This window comes from Rhagoletis zephyria, unplaced genomic scaffold (assembly GCF_001687245.7).
Source record: "Rhagoletis zephyria isolate East Lansing unplaced genomic scaffold, Rhagoletis_zephyria_1.1 Rzeph_scaffold_04857, whole genome shotgun sequence".
NCBI classification, from domain to species: Eukaryota; Metazoa; Arthropoda; class Insecta; order Diptera; family Tephritidae; genus Rhagoletis; species Rhagoletis zephyria.
Window position 1 is genome coordinate 3,578 of NW_016161940.1, and position 18,174 is coordinate 21,751.

The 18,174-nt window shown below is 34.1% G+C and overlaps 1 protein-coding gene across 9 annotated transcripts in view; it reads right to left on the bottom strand.

Moving 5' to 3' along the window:
• Positions 1-1,767: 1,767 nt before the first annotated feature.
• The window catches only part of LOC108371281 (endoplasmic reticulum export factor secretory 16), a 34,860-nt gene continuing 18,453 nt past the window's right edge, over positions 1,768-18,174 (bottom strand). For 5 of the 9 annotated variants that reach the window (XM_017626809.1, XM_017626813.1, XM_017626808.1 and 2 more), the window contains 7 exons: positions 13,522-13,933; positions 12,741-13,450; positions 12,427-12,559; positions 12,230-12,361; positions 11,950-12,114; positions 9,737-10,312; positions 4,331-8,720 (listed from right to left, as the gene is read on the bottom strand). In XM_017626809.1, coding sequence (XP_017482298.1) covers positions 7,062-8,720; positions 9,737-10,312; positions 11,950-12,114; positions 12,230-12,361; positions 12,427-12,559; positions 12,741-13,450; positions 13,522-13,933 — 3,787 coding nt within the window. In that variant the 3' untranslated portion in view covers positions 4,331-7,061. Of the gene's footprint in view, positions 1,919-2,645; positions 2,858-2,933; positions 3,431-3,840; positions 3,987-4,330; positions 8,721-9,736; positions 10,313-11,949; positions 12,115-12,229; positions 12,362-12,426; positions 12,560-12,740; positions 13,451-13,521; positions 13,934-18,174 lie in introns of those variants that run through there. The other 4 variants (XM_017626811.1, XM_017626814.1, XM_017626816.1 and 1 more) reach the window with 4 other exon arrangements.

The window sequence follows — 18,174 nt, forward strand, 5'->3', positions numbered from 1 at the left end:
CTCTAGAAATTTTGAATTAATAGTTTCCCCCGATACTTTTCCATATTTTTTAGTCTGAAACATAGGTACATACATATGTATGGAGCTGAAACAATTTGTTCTAACCAGTTTTTAAGGAGTCGTTTATCTTTTTTTTTGTAGTTTTGCTGTAGCAGATAATTAAAAGTTTTATTTAGTTTCCGTTTCCGTTTCGCATTTTGTATTTGTTTTGTCTTTAAGAACTAAAACTATATAACAATATCTTGAAGCAATGCTGTTCACAAACAATTACAATACAATATATATATTTTTTTGTTGTTGTTAAATAATCGTAATAATATTCAGTAATAATAATAGTGATAGATAATAGATCACTTAATTATACAGATTAAAGGTAGTTCAAACATATAAACACACAATCTGCAGTAAACGTACTAGGTATGTATGTCTGTATTTTCATGTATAAGTGTATGTATGTCTGTATAGTATATGGATATATGCACGAGTGTCTATTAATCGAAGCATTTGAATTGTATTTTGTGTTTGTTTTATTGTTAAGAGCCTTTTTCTTTATTTGATTAAAAATTACAAATTATTACAAGCACAATAGTTACATAGATATATATATATTTCACATAGTCGCATAATTTTTTCGTCGTCTGCATTTTTTTCGTACACACTGTGTGTTAGTAACGTTTCGCTTTAAATTTTTACAACTACATACATAGACATATTACTTAAATCAATTTACCAGTTTCCCGTTATACACTGCACTTGCCTTTTACATATCTTTTTATTTTAATTAACTCATTATTTTTTACGTGAATTTTTGTCTTTCATATCATTTGCTAGTCCTTAAGCTATAACTACACGCACAAATAACTGCTAATGCGCTCACCGCTTTNCAATATATATATTTTTGTTTTCTTGTTAAATAATCGTAATAATATTCAGTAATAATAATAGTGATAGATAATAGATCACTTAATTATACAGATTTAAGGTAATTCAAACATATAAACACATAATCTGCGGTAAACGTACTAGGTATGTATGTCTGTATTTTTATGTATAAGTGTATGTGTATCTGTATAGTATATGGATATATGCACGAGTGTCTATTAACCGAAGCATTTGAATTGTATTTTGTGTTTGTTTCTTAAGAGCCTTTTTCTTTATTTGATTAAAAATTACAAATTATTACAAGCACAATAGTTACATAGATATATATATTTCACATAGTCGCATAATTTTTTCGTCGTCTGCATTTTTTTCGTACACACTATGTGTTAGTAACGTTTCGCTTTAAATTTTTATAACTACATACATAGACATATTACTTAAATCAATTTACCAGTTTCCCGTTATACATATGTATATATTTTTGCATATTTCTCCACTGCACTTGCCTTTTACATATCTTTTTATTTTAATTAACTCATTATTTTTTACGTGAATTTTTGTCTTTCATATCATTTGCTAGTGTTCTTAAGCTATAACTACACGCACAAATAACTGCTAATGCGCTCACCGCTTTCAATCAAATGCTTGCTATGCATGCCAACCAAGCCGCTACTAAGTCATTTTAGTCATTTTTTTTATTGATTTCTCGTTTTTTCGTTATTTTTGCTATATAATACAAATATTTTACGGTTGAATGAACTTTTTTTTTTGTTAATTCGTTTTCGTTGCTATTACTATTTAGTTTAAGTTGTTGATTTATGTTTGTCTATGTTTTGTCCTCTATTTGTTTTAGTGTTATGCAGTTGAGTTGTGTNGTTGATTTATGTTTGTCTATTTTTTGTCCTCTATTTGTTTTAGTGTTATGCAGTTGAGTTGTGTGTCTTTGCATGTGTACGTGTGTGTGTGTGTGAGTGTAGACATGACCTATCTAATAAGCACCACCGCCGAATTGATTTGGATTGTAGAATTGTGGCACCTGAAAGGAAGAAGAGCAGATTAAAAAAAATATATTATTTTCGATACATAATTTTTTTATGTTAGTTTCTGTTGAAATGATATTATTCTTGTTATCTATTATGCACTTTTTNAAGAGAGCAAAAAATTTAGAAAGTTAAAAACATAAATTTAAAAAAAATATATTATTTTCGATACATAATTTTTTTATGTTATTTTCTGTTGAAATGATGTTATTCTTGTTATCTATTATGCACTTTTTTAGTTTTCATCAGTGTTACTANTTAAAAAAAATATATTATTTTCGATACATAATTTTTTTATGTTAGTTTCTGTTGAAATGATATTATTCTTGTTATCTATTATGCACTTTTTTAGTTTTCATCAGTGTTACTATTATTTTTTTCATTTATACATTTTTGAGTGTTTGTTTGTAATAAAATACATACACAAAGTTTATTTATTAGATACATTTTATTTTCGCAATTTTTTTAAATTCTTATTTTGGTTTGTTTGTAATTTTTTTGTATTTTTATTATTAATTTTTATTTTTTAATTGTTTTTTTTTTCTAATTATCACTTTGGTTTTTTTATAAGTCGTATTTTATTTTTTATAACAAATTTTTTATTTATTTTTTATTAACTATTTTCCTATTTTTCTTTTTATTTTATTTTATATCAATATTTTTATTTTAAAATTCCCTTTTTTCCTACATAAACTTTAATATAATAAAAAAATGTCTACTCACATCTTGTTGTGGCATTTGTTGTTGTTGCTGTTGCTGCTGATATGCGCCAGCATCATTATTATCCCCAGTAGCGGCCACTGGCCCTGGTCCCGGTATAAAAAAGCCACTTTGAGGTATTACAGCTGGCGGCAAAGCTGGTGCCAGTACATTCTCCGTCGCCTTCATGGGTGCACCTGAGGGATTGAACACATCAACGTAGGAGTTCTTCAAAGCTGCAATGAAAGTATGTAAAAATTAAAAATTACACTTCGCATACAAGTGTTTCCCAGCAATCACTTTAACACTCACTTCGATTGCGTTGCATTTTGAACATATTCGACTGCAAGCTGGGCGTTTTGCTCGCACCTGCAGTATCCGCGCCAGTCAGCGCATGCGCACTATAGCCGGAGATAGGCGCTGGTGAAGCAGAGGGCGCCGGTGCAGCTGCGGGTGTTGGCGCTGAAACAGCAGCATATTGATGAGTGTCGAGTAGTGGTGAAGGCTGCTGTGCTTGCATCGGTTGCGGTTGCTGTTGTTGTAGCTGCTGTTGCTGCGGGTATGGCTGTGCAACGGTAGGTACTGCCGCTGGTGGCGCATGCGCCACTATATCACTCATTTTTGGTGGCGGTTTAAAGCTTTCCTCGGCTGCTTCATCGCCATCCGTGTTCACCCAGCGCTTTTTCTCTGGATCCCAAACAATGCTGGGATTTTTGTCATCCGGCAAGATCATTTGATTTTTCGGCTTGAGTGAAAGTTTATTCCAAATGCCGCCGAACCAGCCGGAATTTTGATTGCCTTGCTGGGAACTGTGAAGGTCAGAAGAAATGGGTTGTGATAAGAAAAAATACTTCAGAGTCTCATCAAAAGCAAAAGTTGCAAAGCTCTGCGAAAACTCTCGGCAAAAAAATAAGCTATATAAAAGCACGAAAAGAGCAAAAATATTTAAACAACTTCGAATCGTTATTCAACTGTATGTCTTACATCGTGGAAGATTTGCCACAGGCCTTGAGCTTTCAAAAATTCTCAAACGATTCGATGAGTTTAGCTTTAAAGAGGCATTAAAAAGCTTAATCACTACATTTTTTTCCTTTTTGCTCTTTATAAAAGTACGATACTTTTAACTTAGAAGCTTTCGCATTATCTGCAAAGCTTTGTAGAGCTTTCGGTAGCTTTTGACCTATTTTAATATTTTATTCGTATTTATTTGTCCACCCACCTCTTATTCGCCTCCTTGCCGCCATCAATTTTACCCCGTTGCTGCTCACCCTTCCGGTTACCATCGTTGGCGCTACCCTTCTGCTGCTTATCATTATCTGAGTCATAGTTTTTCGACTTGGGCATGGATATGGCGGGGCGCGCATTCTAAAGGTTATTGACGAAGTGTAAATATTACATTTTTGTTAAGGAAATTAGATGTTCAAAGAAAAAAAACTGTACAAGTTTTAGCTGTAAAAGATCTGAAAAGCAGTTGTAAGTTATGAAAAGCTCAAGCCAGTTTTTGGCAAGCCAGAAAAGAAAAAAGTAAACTTAAATATTCTAATGGAGTTAGTAAGTAGTATTAATAGTCAAGGATAATAGCTTAAAGTGTAAAAGCTCCAAATTTTGTAAAGTTCAAAAGCTTGCATGGGCAGCTGAAGTATGCGCACAAGTTTTATCAAAGCGGCAAATGAACTTTAAGTCAATAATGCTGTTTATGTTGCTAGAAGTTTTCGACAGTCAGCTTGTACTCGTAGACAACAGGCAACGCAGGTGCTCCCAAAGCTTTCGAGTATGTATTACTTTTGTTGAATAAATTGTTTCAGTTTTAAATAATTTCGAACTCTTAAATATGAAAAATAGAATCGCTGATCTTCATGTTACAGTTGAGAAAGCTCCAAGGTAGCGTTCGCAGGAGCTTGCGCGGAGCTTTAATGCATAGCAGCTTACACAATGTCTGGTGTTTAGACTAATTGTTGCATGCAGTTTTTTCGCATAAGTTAAACTTTTTGTTACTAAAATATAATTTTTATAAATAAATATGCTTAGTACAAAATCGCTCGATTAAAATTCATGATTTTTTTTATTCAGCTTTAATTTACAAGAAAAACAATTCATGTCAGCACATTTTTTTGTGTTTGGTTTTTTGTGTGTCGCTTTGCTTACAATTAGCACAATACTTTACAATTTCAGTTTTTAAAATTTTTGTATTGATGTTTAATGAAAAAATAAGTTCCTTAAAGACAAAACAAATACTTTCTGCTAGCGAAAACTTGTTGATTTTTTGTCTCGTGTTATTTATTATATCAAAAAAGGGCTCGCCACGCTTAAGAGGCATTGTCTTCTCAATGCCATTACATTTTTAGAGGTATAAAAAATAAATAACTAAAGTTATTGGGGCCAAAATGTGTTTACGGAATTTCGTAGCCAATTGGACGAAAACATAAAATAATATTAGAAAACATCATAAAAAATTATGTGATAAATGTATAAAAAAAATTAAAAAAAGTTAATAGATATTCCAAATTTATTTTTTTGTTTTTTTAATTATTTGAAATGTTCAAAACATATCTGCACATTTCAAACAGAAACGCAATATAAATTTAAAACATCAAAATCTCACAAACTAAATAAAAAAAAAAAAAAATATTTTTAATACATCTTTGTAAAATACTTCTATGGAAAAAATATGGGTAGATTCGCTCAAATTGTTACCATAACGAAATTCACCTAAAAATGTTTTTATTTGTTAATACGAAAACGTGTTGGTGAAAATATGAATTTTTTTAATTGCAAAAATAATTTCTTAAATACAAATTTTCAAAACTTTAGATTTAGTCTTTTCTACAGATTTTGTATGTGATTCAAAATGTTAAAAATTTGCACTATAATAAAAACAAAAAAAAAATTTGTTTCTTGTCAAACTAAAGTGTATCGGGTTTTTCAATTTGAAAATTCGAATGCCGCATTTCCACCGGTCATTAAATTACAGTAATTTTAATGACAAAGTTGGACGTTAAAAATACCTGCGTCATTAATTTTACAAAAAATGGTCATTAATTTCGTTTCCACACGGCATTTTTTTTTTACTTTCGTCACCTTCAGTGCAGAGGCTCAATTTGGCCAATTTGGAATTTTACAAAAGCCAAAAAAATAAATATTTTTAATTAATGTACATACATAAAATGTTCTAAATATGCCAGTATGACCAAGATGTAGAGCGAAGGAGGAAGCGCATTCAGCAGTCCCGCTACTTTTTTCGAGGCGAGTTTGACAGAATCCCCTGTTTCATTACGTTGAAAATTGTTTTTTGGAATTTTTTGAAAATATTTGGGAAATTTTCATTTTTGCGCAAGAATGGGAATAGGTTTAAAATTTTCAGTCTTAATTTTCATGGAAACTCATTCTCGTTTAAAATCTCAACATATAAAAAAGAAAGAAATTACCTGGCAGATTTAAAAAAAAAAATATATTTATGTTGGGAGCCAGAGAAAAATAATTTCTTATACCAAATTTCCATCAGGCATTAAAATGACCAAAATCACAATAACTGTTTACCATATAAACAAAGGCATGTGAAAACCGATTGGTAAAGCTAACTTTTTCATTGAAATTTTTGTCATTTAACACCCAGTGGAAATACGTCATTAGGAAATGATACATTTTTTTTGGTCTGAAATTAAATATTTTAAATCAAGGGAGTGGTTTCTTAATTTGTTTTAGGTTTATTATTGTACCAGAATCAAAGAGTGCTTATGAACCCTCCAAAAAAAAGTTTTTTTACATTTTTGTACTCTTAAGATGAGTTCATATTTTGAGTAACAATTCGAGCGACGGATAAATGGTGCGTATGAATTCTCATAAAAAAAATTAAATTCGATATTTTTATATTGTTTATCTAACCAATTCATTTCCACCAAGCCTTAACTGCAGTTTATAACTATTGGAAAAAGGAGATTACAACTCGAAGGGGGTAATTGCTTATGAAAAGTACAAGCAAACAAAAGACAAAAAGCAAAAAGATAAGAAATAAGCTGCAGTTAAGCTTTTGGTGCAAATGGGTTATAATATACTGTGAGATACATACATTTTCGAGTTTTTCGAATTCGAGTCTGAATTAAATATAGGGAGTTATGTATTCCTGATACACAAAGGTAAAATACAGGTAAAATATGTAGTTTCTAATACACACAGTAAACATATAACATATCTATACATACATACATACATATGATGCGAATTAAAAACAACGAAACTTCCCAATGCAGTATTCCGAACGACATTATTTTAAGAATTGCCATTTTTACAAATAAAAATGTTTTGTTAAGAAAGCAGTAAGGTGTACAGTAAAATTCTCTACACACTTCTAATAAAATTCCAACTAAGGGGTATGCGTACAATTTTTTTGTACGACGACTAAATCGCTAAATCTCTGCCCTCATTTTGCCCTCATTTTGCCCCTTAAATATGTTTCTTTTCGTGCGCCTCTCCAATCGGCCCATCCACATCGAAAGTACGCACTGGCTGCTGCTGCGTCTTCCGTTGCTCAATCGATTTCGAGTCCAGGTACTTTTCGAATGACGTCAAACTTTGCTCAACTTCATGGCACATCTTCTCATAGTTTAGCGGTATTGATGGATTGGCAATAAGCTCCTGCATAGACCATACTGCATGATGTTTGCTAGTGGAAACAGTATCACCACCACGGCCGGCGGTGCCGCCGCTGCTGCTAGCCAACGACACGCTACTCGCCTCTTTGATGATACCCAGTCGGCTGAAGAAGCTTCGCTGCGGGCGCTCTTGTTGAGCAATCAACTCTTCCAAATCATATGGTATGCCCTCTACATCCCCATCTAGATCATCAACCAGGAGGTCATCATCATCCTCATCGAAATCCTCGTCCTCATCTTCTTCTGCCACATCGCCGAGTATATCGCATTCATCCAAATCATAGTCGTTCAGCATGTGCGCATACTTGCAACGCGCCGTTTCAGCATTCGCTTCGGGATCATAGTCGCGGCCCAACGCTTGGAAACGCGACTGCAGGGGCATATCGATGGGATAGGTGCCGTTGTAGACGATTTGTTTGTACGGTGATGTGTGGAAGCGATGAGATGCGGCTCTGCCACTACTTAAGCTATTGCCTTTAGAAGCATGCCTGCTGCACGACGGCAGTGAAAGAGGTTTGCTGGAAGTGTCGGTGTTTCTTGATGGATAGCTGGTGAGCGCTTTGTTGGATTGTGATGCAACACAGCCTTTGTTGGAAGCGTCTTGAGTGTCTCCACTTTCAGTTATCACCGCAGCTGCGACCGCCTTGGCGTGCGCTACTGCGACTTCGGCCCTACTACTACCACTGCTACAGCTCCCGCTACTACTACTATTTCTACTACTACAACTAGCTTTAGTACTAAAATTGGCAACACTACCACCGGTAGGTGATGGTGGTGGTGGCAATTTCTTACTGGGCCCCTCTACCCTCTCCGCCACCACTTCCACCTCCTGCGGCAGATTGAAATTGACCCGCTTTACTATACCGCTCCCGTTCGAATGCGAATTCGGGTTTGTGCTTAAATTTCTATTTGACTTTTCATTAAATGCATTTATTTTTTGTGCAAGCGTTTGTTGCTGCTCTAGCAGTTTATTTGGCATTTTTGGCAAGACCTGATTTTTTTGCTGTTGCTGCTGCTGCTGTTGGTGCTGAAGTTGCTGTTGCGGTAGCAAAACATTACTTTGTTTACTTACATCTGGCGGCGAACTTAGAAAAGATGTAGCCAGTTTCGCTGAGTGTTGTTGCTTTTGTTGCTCCTTGTTGTTCTTGTAATTGGTGTTAAGCTTCTTTGCCACACGCGTCTGCGGACCATCATAACTGTTATATAATTTGGCTGCTGCAGCGGTTATTTTCAACGGTTGTTGTTGCTGCAACTTGCTGCCACTCTCCAAAGTGGTTGTGTATGTCTTTGCTGTTGATCTTGCCTTGGCAGGCGCTTGTTTCAATGTTAATACATCATTTGATTTTAAATTTTGTTCAACACTTTTAGCGGAGTCTTCTGGAGATGGCGTTTCTGCTGGTTCTGTTCCTGCTAACACTAGTTCATTAGCGTTATCATCATTTGTAGAGTACTGCAGTGGCGATATTTCCATCAAATCCAGTAAAATTTATGGTAAGCATGTGTACAAATTGGTAGGATTGTGGTAAATTCATGAGAAAGGTAAATAAATTTTGAAGCAATACCCAGCTGGCCAAATAAAAGTATAAAGTATAATAGGAAGATGATTACTAACTTTCCAAAGTTGTTGTCTGTCGCTTTTTGAAAGCGATACAAGTTTAGAAATTCTTTAAAAAAAAGCTATTGAAAATTGTGCTACATAATTTAGATATACATACATTTGTATGTAGGTTTAATATACTAATAGAAACTATTAAGTGAGGGAGAGAAAATACTGTAAAAAAACCGAAATTACAACGCCACAAGATTCCCCATGGCATTCCAAAATGTCTTCAAAGTCGCCAAGTTTTCAATTGATGGCCCTAATTTAGAAACTCTACATGAAAGTCTACACGGCTTTTTCGAAAGTCTCCAAAATGTAAATGCATTAAAATAACACTAGAACCTCCAAAACTAATTTTTACTGGGAATAAAAACTCTACAAAAAAGTGTCCAAAACATGATTTCAATTATAGAAACTTACACATAAATACGTATCCAATAATTCCAAAATCCTCTGAATGTTTTAGAAGCTTTTAGTACAATCAGTCGACAAATTAACGGCAATAAGTAGTAATTTCTTGTTTACCAACTTTTGCAAAAATTAAGACACTGTATCTTCGCACCACAGCATTTGTTTTATTTTTCCTTAACACTTTTATTTGGCCATTTTGGTATTTTCAGTAGCTGCCAAACATAGCCTTTCATCTCCACGCCGTGCGAAAGCTATATAAATATTTGTGTATCTATGCGCAATTTGGAAAATGCAAGCCAGGAACATTTTCTCAGACATATCAACAAATTTTCTTCATACATATTTTTTCATAAATCTGCCCTTTTTTGTTTATCCCCTCACCATACAGTAACTACCCCAAATCCAGAAGGATCCACTCAATGCAATATTCGCACATTCGCACGCTCTCCACTTACCTCATCACCATAACCAACATGTTGTTGCTGTTGCTGTTGTGCCCAGTAGTCATAGGCTCCAGCATTATTTTGCGCTGCCATTGATTCAGCGCCATAACCTTGATAATGTTGCTGTGGTTGTGGTTGTTGTTGCTGTGTAGGATCATAGTATGGGATTGAGTGTGATTGTTGTTGCTGTAAATCTGGTTGCATATATTGTTGTTGCTGCTGATTGTAGTAAGCATAGGCATCGCTGGCATCAACCGACTTTTGCGCAGCGACATCTGAGTATGGTGGAGGAGCTTGCTGATCTGCGCTCCCTTGAAGGTTGTTGTAATCGGCCGTAGCTACTGCTGATTGTTGTGGCTGTTGATTATAGGGATCAGCTTTCAAATCATGAAGTGGTTGTGGCTGTGGCTGTTGCTGTTGTGTATCTGGATTATAGAAAGCAGGCGGTTGTTCGGCATTGCTGATACTATTATATTGCATATTCAGCTCATTAAATTGTTTATTTATCTCCGCAAATTGTTGATCAATTAGACTCTGCGTCTCAGTACTTTGTACATAGCCAGGTGCAGCAGGGCTGGGGTATTCAATCTGAAAGGAAAAATTTTTACTTTAAATATAGAAATCTAAAAAATAGATTTGTTCTGTGCAAAGTTTAAAATTTGCTTTATTTAAACTTTAAGTGAGCTGAATTAGTTGTTACACGTTCTAAGTGCATATTTACCATTTTAGCAGCGCTGAATAACTTATTAGGCAAGCAATTTTCACTTTAAAGGCGCTGAATACTGATTAGCGACTGTCAATGCCCCAAATATGGTTCAAAATCGACGCTGAATAGTACTTTTTAGAACTTGTGACATTGAAAATACATACCAAGGTTTTGGTAGTGTGCTGAATAGGCGCCAGATATTTTATGAAATGATACTTGGCTACTAAAAATCACACTTAATACGCAAAAGATATCACATTATTTTTGCAAGAATTAACTAAAAAATAGTTTGCATAACTGAAGCGCTGAATAATTTAAAGAGCTAGATTTTGCGTGCCATATTACTATTATAAACCAATGGAAAATGAATAATAAATGTGTATACACATGCCTGTTTGTGCTTAAAGTATTCCAACAGCTCACTGCAATTTCATGCTGAATAGCTAAAAGCATTGATTGTCCGGGCTGTTAAACAATCAAGCTGTCACTTACGCATTTAATATATGTATGTAATTGTTGAATTTATGATTTCAATAAAAAGTGGCTTATAAAAATTTCGTAGATAAAAATTTGTTGTTAAGTGTGCAAAGAGTATGAAAAATCGGAAGGGATTTAAAATAAATTAGCGCAGAATTATTGATATACCAAAAAGAAAATTATTAGGTAGTTAAAGCTCAATTCCGGAAAGCTGCATCACTTTTATGGTATTATTGGCATATTATGGAGATAAAATAATTCAAAGATTGCAGATTTGAATCGAAAAACACAAGTCTTTCGTAATATAGATACTTTATAATTGACACATTTTTTGAGAGAAAATTTTCTAATTAAAGTTTATTTAGAGCCGTTTTCTCAAGAAGTATTGTTTTACAAAATGTGCAGGACAGATAAATTTTAAAAGCTACTTGAGAAAATAGCCCTTAGTTTTGAAATTCTTCTATACATTAGGGAGTGCGGTAAAGTGGCGCTGAATATAAAAGTAGCAAATCAAAAGAAACATTATTACGCTATATTGTACAAACGGGTTATTGAACCGCTTCTTATTTATCGGCTATAACACTTTTGTATGCAAAACTTTTTTGAATTACACAAAAATTCGCATACATGTTTTCAAACGAAGCTGAATTTTTTGAAATAGAGCATGCTTATGGATTTTCAAAGCAAATATAGGAATTTTCCTAATTTTATGAATAGTAGAATGTGACATATCAGCGCTGAATAACAAAAATCGGCTGATTTGTGTAAAAATGTGAATCTCAATTTAACGATGCGCATGCAAAGATTCAATACGGCGCTAAATACAAACTCAGAATAGAATAATTAAATGCGATCTATATTTTTTATATTACTGTTGACTTCCAAATGGGGTGCAATAATTCTTGTAAAATAGCGCAGCAAAGAGCTGAATACACGGAAAACAACTTAGCTCAGGCAACTGACTACATTAAAGTTTAATATGGAGTTGCCATAAACAGCTACGTAAATACTATCAAAGGACCAAAAATATTTCGATTCTCACCTTATGTTGCACTGCGATGGCGCGCAAGTCTTTCAACCACGTTTGCTCTTCAAAATTCGGTAACTGACTGTTATTTAAATTTTCTTCGGCATTTTGCTGTTGATCATCGATTGAACGCTCCAACACTGGATCATAGTGTTTGAGGCGATCAGCAAATTGATAGATCTGCAAAGGAAAAGAAGAAAGTGAGAAGATAAAAGGGAAGAGATAAAAAGAATTTATAAGGGTCTAAAGCTTACTAGTTGCTTGAGAAAAGTTATAGAATCGAACATAAACTCACCTTATTGATAAAGCTTGGCTCATATTTGCTTGGATCGCGTTGTATATGTAGCGCTATTTGCTCGAAATACATTAAGCTACGTAAATGGTAGCCGTAATCCAACAAGCGTGTGGCCAGCAAATATTTATAAGGCTACAAAGAATTTAACAAAGTAGGATACAATTTGGTTATTACGTGTCTGCCAGTCTGTGACTTACCTGAAACTCGACTAGCGAGAATTTATCATCATTCAGCGAGCAAGCATACTCATAAATTTCGGTCATTATAATGGCTTCACTGGTTGCGAAATCGTTGAAAGTTTTATAATGAGACGAGCCAAGTAAAACGAGTCTGAAAATAGAAGTTGTTGAGATGGTTTATACCGAAAGAATGAACCCTTGGAACTTGAGCAAAGAAAATTCAAAGAGAAGAAAACTATGGAGAACGTGGGCAAAGCCATCTTAGCTTGATCAATTAAAAGTCCATTAGCGCAAGCTATTCTGAATCTAACACCACTCCCCACTCCACTTACTTTGGCAAATGCTGCTGCAGCGTGCTCTCCTGTGTGGCGCTCTCCTGATAGCGTCCGAATCCCACCTGTGCCATTAGATAGCAAAAGTGAGCGGCAAATAGGTCACCACGATTTAGCAACGAATCGCCGAGCGTTGTTATCGATTTACGATCCAATTCTGGCTTTTGTGACGTGTTCGACAGTATCATCGAAAGGTGTGGACGCCAATCGCCCCACTTCTCATCCTGCACGCTGGTCACACTCGACGGCTGGCGGCCGCTCATCAACTGATACAGTGTTTGCAATGGGTCGTTCAACTCCAACTTATTGGCGAACTTCATCATGACATTGGCATGCGAACGACGATCCACCTTGGAGGCGAGGAAGAGCGCATGACCCCAGAGATTGTTATCAGTGGCCCAATCGAGCGCCTCATTTACATTGCCATAGAGCAAATAGTTGCGGAACTTTTCGGTTATCTCAGTTTCGCTCAGAGCTGGTGGAGTCGTGAGTGTGGTAGTGGATTTTGGTGCGCCATCTACATGAGTTGCTGTAGCATGTTCTGTGTTTTCGTGTGCAGTGGGCGACTCAGTTTCTAGTGCGGCAGCCTCTCCCGATTCCTCCTCATCGCCACTAAGCGCAGACGAATTATCGTCAGTGTTTTCTGCTTGATATGGGAATTGTTGTTGATTTTTCAAAAGCAGCTCTGCTATATCTGTGCCAACGACCATCTGTGTAAATGCGATAAAAGAGAATAGATTAAATATGTGATAATATTTCTGCGCTACCCTAAACCACTTACGCCATTTTGACGCAGCAACAAAATTAGCAAATTCCACATCAGCGTGTATGAGCCACGATATTTCTCGATATTATTGCACAACAGCTGCTTGGCATAGATTGTGGTCTCCATTGGACCCAAACGTATCTGCTCCTCGCAGAATTCAATAATTGTTTTCTTGTGTGTAAGGCCACGTACCAACGGACCAGGATAGGCCTGGAAGAGTTGACGTGTCGCATCGTTGGCGCCCAAGCGTTGCAATTTCACAATATTGCTGATGGCGCCATGCGAGGTGTACTTCGGCTTAACGGTGACGAGTATGCCAGCCGACAGCGTAGCAATTGCATGTTCGTTGACGAATTTACGTGGTGTCAAACGTTGTGGATCGGGTTCGGCGATGGCATCAACATCGCGCAATGATACATGACCCGATCTAAAAAGGTGTAGGGAGATTAGGAGTTAGTAAATTGTTGAATGTGTAGTAAATTCATGAAAAAAAGTAAACATTATGCACGATAAGACTTAAAAGTAAGAGAAGAATAAATAAATTAAAGTATATTTTAAGCAGTAAAAAAAAACATTGTAAATAAGTATTTTAAAAGTAGAAAACTTAAATTAAGATTTGTAAGGCTGCACATGCGCATAGTAAATAAGTTGAAATTGCCCTGAAAACATGCATTTTAAAAAGAGATAAAAAACAAATTTATATCGAAAATCTTAACGTTATTGTAGTATTCTAGAGTCAGGATACAAAATTCATAAAATAAGATATGATTTACATAATTTTTACTACAAACAGTAAATTAAAAAATATGTTTCTCAAATACATATGTATATAAATTTGTGGCAATGTCGCCTCTTATGGTCAAAAAGTACACCTTTATATAGTGTGGAAGTAAATTACTAACGATTCAAGCAACAAAAAATTACATTATTGCCACCTGTAGAAAAAGAGTTAAAGTTTAGTAAAACTTATTTGGCTTCGTTGAGTGGCAAAAGGTGAATGCGTTACATTTTTTCTGAATAAATTCGGTGTTGCCACCCAATATTTTAACTACAACAATTTAATAATTACTCAGACGAGAAATAAACTTGTTCGCACTAAAGTGTACAGGGATGCCACCTGTTTTTTTGTAAATTGAACTTCGCATTAAACTTTTAACGCAATACAATTTTTCGAGAAATTATGGCATTATGGCTACATGATTTTTCGAATGGCTTGGCACCGCACAGCATGGACAATGAAATTAAGCAGCTCTGGAGTTTTCGCGAGAAAGATTCTGCGAAATATTTACGAGTCTTTGCGCGATGACTAATACCGCAGACGATTTAACGATGAGCTGTATGAGCTTTACAACGACATAGAGTGCAGAAAATTAAAATTTAACGGCTCCGCTGGCTAGGTCATGTCGTTCGAATGGACAGAAAGGCTCCAGCTCTGAAAGTATTCAACGCGGGTCCCGATGCTGGTAAAAGAGGAAGAGGAAGACCTCGCTTGCGTTGGAAAGACTAGGTGGAAAAGGACTTGGCTTCACTTGGCATTTGCAATTGGCGTCAGTTGGCGGAGCAAACCAAAGTTATAACCATTTTTTTAAGAGCTTAAGAATTTTTTCTTTTGATCACAAAAGTTATGCCACCTATTTTTAACAGAAAACATTATGGTTTAGCGGTTTAGCAAAACTTTTAGCTTCGAAAATAAGTTGATGTTTAGAAATTGTATCACAATAACCGAGTTTCAACTCAATAACTTTTTTTTCACAACATTTTTTTCATATTTTTTGCCAGTTGAGCTTTTATTTTTAATCTGTTTATTTTCGAAAAAGGTAATAAATTTAAATAAAAAAATACCGAACTCTTTTAGCTTCATTTTAGTGAAAAATATTGATTTTTTAAAATGTTGCAATGTTGCCACCTATTTCTTCAAATATATTTTGTAGGTATCTAAGAAATGTGTTGGCTTGGGCGCAGGGTTGCCACCAAATTTTAATAAAAAACGAAATCTGCTGTTACCCGAAACTGTGAGTAGCTCTGAGACTTAATTATCCTATGAAGAAAATGCATTCAACTAAATTTAGGGCGAATCTTTTATTTTAACTGCTTTTAATACATATAAAAGCNTTGTTACCCGAAACTGTGAGTAGCTCTGAGACTTAATTATCCTATGAAGAAAATGCATTCAACCAAATTTAGGGCGAATCTTTTATTTTAACTGCTTTTAATACATATAAAAGCAAATTTTTTACTGTGTAAAAGGGCTTTTGAATGAAAAATTAAGATTCAAGAATTATTCCCCGTTTGCTAGGGCATGATTTCATTTTTTTTTCATTAAAACTAACAATTCAGCAGTTTGCTCATTTTTTTTTTTTTTTTTGTTTTTGCTCATTTAAAATAAATTCATTTCGCATCCGATTCGTTATCTTGAAATTTTTTCGGTGAAATGGCGGCTAGTCTTTGCATTATTTATTTGAAATGTTGAAAAATATCTTACGNATATATAGCATTTTGCTCATTTAAAATAAATTCATTTCGCATCCGATTCGTTATCTTGAAATTTTTTCGGTGAAATGGCGGCTAGTCTTTGCATTATTTATTTGAAATGTTGAAAAATATCTTACGGGAGGTACAATACAACAATAAGCCTTATGGTATGTTTTTTATGAATACCCTTACTACCTACAAAATTAATTAATATTCAAGTTCTGAAAGCGCGGACGTTTCTTTGCCGAATTAGCTTTTTTTTCTTTACATATAAATATTATATACATGTTTTCTATATAACTATTTTTGCCTATAAGCTATTAAAAAAACACATGCATTACTAGCTGTTTTTGGAATGAAAATAATTTAAACGTCATATTTAAAGAGAAGTGTCCAACATTCACTTATGAAGGTATTTATTTACAAAAGATGAGTTATGTTTTATTCGATGGCGAGACATGAAAAAGTTTGCAGATGTATGTCTGTATGTAGATCGTTAAGAAAAACGTATTTTATACATATGTAAGTACATGCAACTCAATCAAAATTATTGGAAATTATATTTGCCGTATCACACGTTCCCTATTGCCGATACAAAATGAAGGACACCGGAGCGTGGGAAACAGCACTGAGGGTATTCTCCTAAACTGGAAAATTTGGTAAACATCAATAGTGTAAAAAATTTTTAAATGTGTATGCAAGTTACTTTTATGTTTTGATTTTCTTAATTTTTTGAGTTACAGGAAGTTCTTCAAATGAGACAATGAGTCGATGGAGAGCCATAAATTTCAGTTTCGAGTATTCCTAAACTTGGAGCATTCTGGCGGACTTCAAAAAGACAAATTAAAAAATAACTAACATAAATTTGGTTAAGAACAAAAAAGAAAGATTGTAAGTGAACTAACCATTTATAATAAGGGTGTATTCGCGAAATTCATAAAATGTCAGAATTGCTAAGAATATAAAAAAAAATATTCAATATTAGAATCAAATTTAAAGGTAAATTCAATGCCGAAACTTGGACGCCTTGAAAAGTGACTAACTACAAATTCTTGAATACACCTTTTGGCAAATACCAAACGTCTTAACAATTTAGTAGCCCTATTTTGTTTTACGTTTTTCCACCTTTCTAACATCGATTGTATTGTATGTATGTATGTTTGTATAGCAAATAATGAAGACCAAAGAGTAGAAAGAAGATCGGGAAATACAAGAAAAATATCTCAATATCCTTAGGAAATAAATATGTATGGCAGGCAAAAATTTTTACTAAATTTTCCAATAACTTCAGAGTAAAGAAAATGTTTTCCCATTAATAGAGTAAAATATTACATTTTAAATAGCAACTGCATAAAAGAGGAAAATACGAACATCAAATAGACCCAGCGTTTATGTACTACATAGATAACGATGTACATATGTGAGTATAAATATAGACCTTTAGTAGATATATTTTCATATCACAGACAATACGAAAATCGACGTCCATATTTTCATATTGTTAATATATTTGTAAGTATATAGACATATATAGATAATTTGGATAAATTTATGTAAGTATAGACTATTTTGATCCCAAATAAGTATAGATATAAACTACTCATACATTCAACACAGAAATTTCGCCAAATTAAGTAATGGAAAAATGATTTAAAAAATTTTACCAATTGTCCTATATGTAAGCATGTACATACATACATACACACAAATACAGTATTGGCCAATACAATAGCAGCCTCATTTCAAAGTGATATGGTTTGCCACTCATGTTTATTTATTTATTTTTAAGAATTTTCAATTAAAATAAAGTTCATTCTTTGTTGCGGGTTTCTTCCATATAACAATAAATTGGGTTTTATTCGAAGCAAATGCGAGAAAAGAATTCTAAAAAATCAACGGAAATTTTTAGCCCCTTTAAACTTGCACATCATCGGACTATAAAACTGTGTACTTGAAAAAATTCTAACACTTCCGAGAAAAAGTTTGAAATTTTGGTAAAAATTTTTTGCGTTTTTTTGTAGTCTTTTAAAAAGTTTTAAACTTGGTTTTATATGAGTTTTGTTAGAGAATGAACTGTGTTTTAATTGAAAATAAATAATTAAACACAGGTGGAAAACAATATCGCTTTGAAATGGGGGTGCTATAGATATATCCAATACTGTATGTATGTACTTATATATATCAAATATCAAATAT